The following is a 7,718-nucleotide window of genomic DNA, read 5'->3' on the forward strand; positions in this document are numbered from 1 at the left end:
TATTAGATACTCTCCATGCACGCACAGGTTTCCAGATGGGATCATTCAAATTTGTAAACAGAAACAGCGTCACTGTGTTTTAACAAAAAATCCACACTCAATATCCAGATATTTACATGTGCTACGATACTTGTTGAATAACTTGTGTTTCGAAATAAAATCGAAGAAAAAAATTCCAATGGCAATGAATGCAAAACGTGGGAAGGTAGACAGTGAGTGCTGAAATTTCCAAGACACTTGGACACTAGATTACTTCTTCATCAAGCAAGCTGGGAAACCAGTTTGTATCATTTGCCTAGAAAATGTTGCTGTGAAGAAGGTGGCAAATATCAGGCAACATTACGAGGCCTGCCGTAGTGGAAATTTTAACAAGTTTACTGGGCAAACAAGGAAAGATGAAGTTGAGCAAATGAAGGCTGGTTTCAGAAAACAAACATCATTTTTTACCAAGGAAAGCAGTGAAAATGAAGGAAATACCCGTGCCAGCTACGAAGCCTCAAAACGTATTGTCTCAAGAAGTGGACCCCGCATCAGAAATTTTTCAAATGGAATTGATTGAGATGCAGTGTGACGACATATTGAGATCAAAATTTCATTCTGAAGATGTGTCAGTGCTTGACTTAGAAAATATATTCATCCAGGTGGGAAGTATCCTAACTTAGTGGACCATGCAAAAAGATGGCATCATTATTCGGCAGCACTTATCTGTGTGAGCAATTATTTTCAAAAATGAAGCACACCAAGAACCATTTGAGAACGAGATTGACTGATGCCCATCTGGATAATGTCTTGCTCTTGGCAACAACAAGTCTGACACCCAATATTGAGAAGCTTTCAAGCAACAAACAGCATCAAGTTTCACAGTGATTTATCGACTGTTTGCATTAAAATTTTCTTTTTTATTGTGCTTAATTTACCACCATTCAATGCATCATGTTCATACATTTTATGTTTAAAGATTCTTTGTGTCCTTTTAATAGACTCAAAAGATGCCTTGATTGAAATAAATTGCAACTAAACTGAGTTCTTTGATATCTAATTGGCATCCTTGGTTAAGCACAAATGATTTTCTAGCATGCATTATTCATTAATTTGAGGCAAAACATAACTAGATGTATTTAAATGCATAATTCCCATATTTAAAGTTTTTTATTGCATTTATCTGGCCCCACCGTCCGCTCATTAATACATGATCCGGCCCACAAAAGCAAAAAGGTTGCCGACCCCTGACCTAGGGGAACTCCACTGCAGGTTAAAGCAATCTGGCAAATTTTCCTGCACAGGAGTAACTCCTGACTTCTGAAACCATCTCAATAAAAAAACAAGCCAAGATGCATCCTGTTTGGCCAATGGGAAAGCATTGGGACTGAAACTGACATTGTAATGCAGTCACCTTAAACATTATATTACCTGGATGACATGTGAATGTGGTGTTTCATTCTCATAAAACTGGCACGCAGAATTGTGGTAACAACAAGTTGTTTTCTTGACATTTTAGGTGGTGCCAAAGCTTGCAAGGGTGAAAAGGGGCCGGAACAGCAACATGAACCACCTCTGATTTTCAATCTTTTGAACCATACAGCAGAAGACCAGCCACTAGATCCTCTTAGTCCTGAATACCGTGCTGTGTTCCCACAAATCCAGAGGATGCTGAACAATATCCTTCAGGACATCTCCACAGATAACACCTCCTTGGTTGATTACTCACATGATCCAGCAGTAATTTTATGCTGCCAACCAAAGCATGTAGTGTGTAGGTGTGATAATGTAACTTAGCTCTCTTTGTATATTTTAATCATTATTTTCACCAGATGGTTGGTGAAATGACCGTAAGTTTCATTAAAATGTAGAAAATAACTTCTAAAAATAGCAAATAAAGAGGTCTTAGTGGTGAGTATTGTACTTAAAGTAACAAAAATACCTTTAATTATAACTTCTTATATAAGAAGATACTCTGGCCAATTATAGTACAGTAGCAAGAACATTTTAGGTAATTTTGCAATGGAAATGTCTTACATGGAATACAATTGAAATCAGTAGGCTGGTGTCAGTCAACAGTGCTCTCCTGTACCACCAAGAAAGCCAAAGTTGCTGAGAGGAATAAGCAGGGCTTTTGAAAGGGAGCAACAGGCACAAAATGCTGGAGGAACTCAGCAGGTCAGGCAGCATCTATGGAAATGAATAAACAGTCGACGTTTTGGGCCAAGACCCTTCTTCAGGACTGGAAAAGAAGAGGGAGGACGACAGAATAAAAAGCTGGGGGAGGGGAAGGAGGAGCTAGAAGGTGATAGGTGAAGCTGGGTAGGGAAGGTAAAAGGCTCAATGAAAGGAATGTGATAGGAGAGGAGAGTGGACCATAGGAGAAAGGGAAGGAGGAGGAGACCCAGGGGAAGGTGATAGGCAGGTGAGGAGAGGTAAGGGGCCAGAGTGGGGAATAGAAGAAGAGGGGAGGGGAAGGAAAATGTTTTTTGCTTGAAGGAGAAATTGATATTCATGCCATCAGGTTGAAGTATACACAGATGGAACATGAAGTGTTGCACAGCCAGCCTAGGGGTAGCCTCATTGTGGCACGAGTGGAGGTCATGGACCAACACGTTGGAATGGGAATTAAAATCTTTGGCCACTGGGAAGTTCTGCTTTTGGGAATGGAGTGGAGGTGCTCGATGAAGCGGTCCCCCAATTTACAATGGGTCTCACTATCGTGAAGGAGGCTGCATTGGGAGCGCCAGACACAATAAACAACACCAGCAGATTTGCAAGTGAAATGTTCCCTCACCTGAAAGGACTGTTTGGGGCTCTGAATGGAGGTGAGAGAGGAGGTGAATGGGCAGGTGTAGCACTTTGGCTGCTTGTGTAGAAACAGTGTGTAGAATATAATTCAGAAGATGTAGTGATCAAACTTTATGGTGCTCTATTCAGGTAAAACTAAATCTTCACTTCAGGAGGTTGGTAATAGGTTAGTAGGTTAGACACTATATTAGTTAGATTTTTTTTATTATTAATTGCTCACAGTATCAGAACTATGTTGTTTAATGTTTGTTCCTAATTTCTTGAATCTAAGTGTTTTACCAAATAATGCTTAGTGTCAACTACATTCTGTTGGTTTGGAATTCAGATCAGGTAAGGACACAGATTTCCTTTCTAAAATCCATAAATGAATCAGTTGCGTTTTAACAGCCAACAGAGGACATAAGGTGGCTGCAAAGGGATAGAGATAGGTTCAACAAATGGACAAAGTTCTGGCAAATAGAATATATGTGAAATTCCTTCAGATGCATAAGTTTCCTCCTGAACTCCAGGAATGTGCTAGTTAGTGGGTTAATTGGTGCAGTGCATTGCCTCTGGAATGGATGAGTGTAGAACAAGAAGGTGGGGTTGAGGAGCAAGTGAGAGGGAATAGGCTAAAAAGAAATGAGTGAACGAATGGGAGTGGTAGGATCGCTCCAAGTGCCAACACAGTCTCGAAGAACTGAATGGCCTCCCGTGTTGTAAAAGCTTGAAAATGAAGTTGTCCATTTTTATAGGAAAAATAAGAAAAGTGTCTGTTATATAAATGGTGAGAGATTGCAGCATTCTGAAAAGTAGAGATCTGAATAGGTGTATAAGACGATGAGAGGCATTGATTGTGTGGATAGTCAGAGGCTTTTTCCCAGGGCAGAAATGGCTAGCACGAGAGGGCGCAATTCTAAGGTGCGTGGAAGTAGGTACAGAGGAGATGTCAGGGGTAAGTTTTTTACGCAGGGAGTGGTGAGTGCGTGCAGTGGGCTGCCGGTGATGGTGGTGGAGGTGGATATGATAGGGTCTTTTAAGAGACTCCTGGACAGGTATATGGAGCTCAGAAAAATAGAGGGCTATGGGTAACCCTAGGTAATTTCTCAGGTAAAGACACGTTTGGCACAGCTTTGTGGGCTGAAGGAGCTGTATTGGCCTGTAGGTTTTCTATGTTTCTATGAATGCTTAAGTACATGATTTATAAAAGGCCATGATGTAGTTATAGCAAACACCTAGAAAAGCTAACAATATTATTGCTTTTAGCAAAGAACTGATTACCAAAATAGGAAAGTAAGACCTCAGTTACATGGGACATTGATGAGACTAAACCAGGACCACAATGTACAGTATTGTTCTCCTAACAAGGAAGAATGTTCATTCATTGGAAAAAGTCAAAGAAAGTTTACTTAACTAAACAACACACACAAAATGCTGGAGGAACTCAGCAGACCAGGCAATAACTATGGAAAAGAGTAAACAGTTGACGTCTTGGGAGAGGGTCTTGGCCTGAAACGTCGACTGTTGATTGTTTTCCATAGAGGCTGCCCGGCCTGCTGAGTTCCTCCACCATTTTGTGTGTGATGCTTGATTTTCCAGCATCTGTAGATCTTCTCTTGTTTACTTAAGTCTGGGATAGGTGGGTTGTTGTATATTGAAAAGTCAGACAAGCTAGGCTGAAGTTTATAACTGTGAGAAGGACATAACTGAAACATAGATGATCCAGCGAGGTCTTGGTAGGATAGGTGTAAAGAGGATATTTCCTGTTATTGTAGCGAGATCTTCAGGCAAACAAGTCCAGATGTGGAGTAAACGAGAGACTCAAAGATAGAAAGTAATGACAAGGATTAATTTGAAGAACAAAACAGAGGAATAACAAATGACTCCGAGCATACTTACTTAAGAGAGCTAGAGTCCACAGAATATTTGTTCACTCAGGTCTCAGTGATGAAAGCTAGTTGTGGCAGGCCTCAATACTGCATATAGCATGGGAAGTTTATTTACATTATAAATAACCATCTTTCTTCTTGTGATCTATAGTAATTTTTTTTTCTGTCATTAGTTACTCTTTCTTTTACATTATGCATGTAAAATGGGATGGATGTTTAGGATATTTGCTGTCCTATTGCTCTTATTCCATGTTTAAAAATCATACTGTATCTCACACGGTCTGTATATATATCTCACAAACTCTAGTTTCATAATCGATAATGTCAGTTACCATAATGATATTGTAAATGGGGAAAAATAAATGGCACAGCTCCTGTTTTAATTGAATTTGAGTCTCTGATAATGGTTGCAAAACTGGGTGAAATGTGTTCACATGCTACAACACGCAAGCTCTGTGGAAAATCTGAGAGCAAGCATTTTGACTTCCTGCTCTGTCAAAGTATCCTACATTAATATAATATTCAGAGCCAAAGTCTTTCAGTTCTGCCAAGATCTTGGGATGTGAGAGTGCATGTTTCAGGAAGTCAGTTTTATTTTAAATTATGGAAGTCCAATTTTAAGTTGCATTAAATAAGCAAGAAAACTTCAGCAGCAAAGCAGCTAAGTACTTCCACATCCCCTGAGCACTCGATGTGCTGTAGTGAGAATAACCTCAACAGGAAATGGTTAGTATAAGGATGTGACTTGAAGGATATTCCATGCGTCAGACACTTGATGGTACATGTAAATCTATCTGTGCACCAGGGCAGCTCCCAACTCAAGGCTTATTCACAAACTTCCCAGGAAATTTATTAGCAAACAGATGTGGAGATTGTTTCCCATTATCTTCTAGCTTTTTGATTAGCTAAAAAGTGTCATCAGCCCTGCACAGTGCACAATCATTGATCCCATTATTGTGCCTTCTGGGCACAAATTTGGAATTCAAAGTCAGATGTTTATTTCTGTTACTAAGGCAGTCAGAAGTAGGATCCTAATCTAATCCTGCTCAGAGAATGAAATTCTGCCATTGAGGTGTTGTTCCCTTACACAGGTATCATTGCCCTGCCAACGTTCAGAGAACATACTGTATACTTACTTGTAGTTTGAGATTAAGGTTCAGTAGAATTTAGATTTGGAAGTAGTTGGAGTCAGATATAGGGGATTTATTTATTTACATTCGATTTGATTTTGAGTTCAGGAAGATGTGCACCTCTGGGATTGTGATTTCATTAACGTGGAGTCTCCTCCATTTGGCCTCTCCTCCATCTCCGTCACTTCAGGATTTGATCACAAAGTGTACCGCAGCACTTGTACCTTTTCCAAATAAAACTGATGGCCATGTTCTTTAAGGCGCTGTTTTGTAAATCAAAATGACCCAACCATGAGAAGCAGGCAACTGGTTTAAACATGCTGCAATGTGTCACTCTTAAAGTAAGGATCCAGTTTGAAGTTGTTGCTACCTCTTGACCCAAGGAGATACAAATTCAAATTGCCATGAGTGACTCCATTTTCTGAAAGTCCTACTTCATTCTCAACTCTGACTAATTAATTAATAATTGATACAACAACAGAAACTCTGAAGCTTAAAGTATACTGAGAGTTTCCTAATGGCTCGACACTAATATTCACCTTATTACCCCATTGCATTTTGTAGACTTTCCAATTGGCAAATCTGTCAAAACATTCTTCTTAGCAATGTTGTTCGGTTGATTTCATACACAGAGCTAAGGACAATTTTCTGGAGCATAGGTCAAAGAAATATAACAACATAATTAAGTCCTCCTTTGGTCGGGTTTGACCATGGTTGTTGTGCCCCAGCTGTCCACATGATACACAAGCTGGGCCAGTATGATATGTAGAGCAAGCTCTTGCCCATGTAGCAAGCTGTCCCTCTCCATGTAGCTGATGAATCCAAAGGAATGGCAGAGACCGATACAGTTTGGCACCAGTGGTGTCGCAGGAATTGCCAGCAGCACTTAACGCAACATAGGACTGCCTTAGGGACTCCAGCACCAGATTCTTCCTTAGGGTTTACTCCCGAAGCCTTCCCCGTGAGTGGGTATAGCCACAAGGCAGCAGAGGTTTGAGATCAGAGTTTTCCTTCTCCTAAATGAGCTGTCAACCACAGATGATGAGCCCCATCTCCCCGAAGTGACTGGATTTAAGGTGCCAGTAACCCGATTTTGCCCTTTCTCCTGTCAGTAGAAAAGGTTCTGCTGGCCTTAGTATCTAAGCCACATGTGACAGCCAGTAGCTGGAATTGGTTGTCGGAGGCTATTTGAGATGCGATGCACGCCACTGGGAGCATTTAATAGGTGATGGGAGCTTAACCTCACTGCTCCCCCGCCTCCAGCTTTGACAACCTTAAGGAACCATAGTTGCATAAACTTTTCATGCGTGGTCTCTTGTGTAACACACACAAAATTCTAGAGGAACTCAGTAGGCCAGGCAGCATCTATGAAAGCGAGTACAGTCAACGTTTCGGGCCGAGATACCTTCGACAGGACTGGAGAAAAGAAGACGAGGAGTGAATTTAAAAGGTTGGGGGAGGGGAGAGAGAAACACAAGGTGGAGGGATGAAGTAAAGAGCTGGGAAATTGATTGGTGAAGGATATACAGGGCTACCACTACTACTAATTCAACTCAGGCCTAGGGGGCCGGCATCGGGCACGATGATAGACTCTCCACTTCTCCCTCTCCCTCATCAGTGTGTTCAGTTCATCTACATTAGCCGCGCCGCTCTCTTCTAGGAGTGTGTTGACCATAGTCTTGGGATGGTGCCCAGGGTTCATCCTCCCGTGCTTGGGCTCCCATATGATGACTGAGCTGGCAGGTAGCTCGGGGTGGCGTAGACAGTGCCCCACTAATTGCAGTCTTCTCGCCTTGATTTGAGTGGAGAGCATCGGTAGGTTGTTATAGAGCTCGACGTTCGCCATGTGCTGTTTCCAACTCACGTCAAGAGCCATCCGGAGTATTCGTGTATAGCAACCATCTAGAGACCTTCGCATCGTCTTGGTGAG

General features: G+C 41.4%; 1 protein-coding gene across 3 annotated transcripts in view; it reads left to right on the forward strand.

Annotated features, from left to right (window-relative positions):
- arsg (arylsulfatase G) overlaps nucleotides 1–5,168 on the forward strand; it is a 204,550-nt gene extending 199,382 nt beyond the window's left edge. For all 3 annotated transcript variants that reach the window (XM_063074489.1, XM_063074487.1, XM_063074488.1), the window contains one exon: nucleotides 1,499–5,168. In XM_063074489.1, coding sequence (XP_062930559.1) covers nucleotides 1,499–1,776 — 278 coding nt within the window. In that variant the 3' untranslated portion in view covers nucleotides 1,777–5,168. The remainder of the gene's footprint in view (nucleotides 1–1,498) is intronic.
- The last annotated feature ends 2,550 nt before the right edge of the window (nucleotides 5,169–7,718 follow it).

The sequence above is a fragment of the Mobula hypostoma genome, chromosome 22 (genome assembly GCF_963921235.1).
Source record: "Mobula hypostoma chromosome 22, sMobHyp1.1, whole genome shotgun sequence".
Lineage (NCBI taxonomy): Eukaryota > Metazoa > Chordata > Chondrichthyes > Myliobatiformes > Myliobatidae > Mobula > Mobula hypostoma.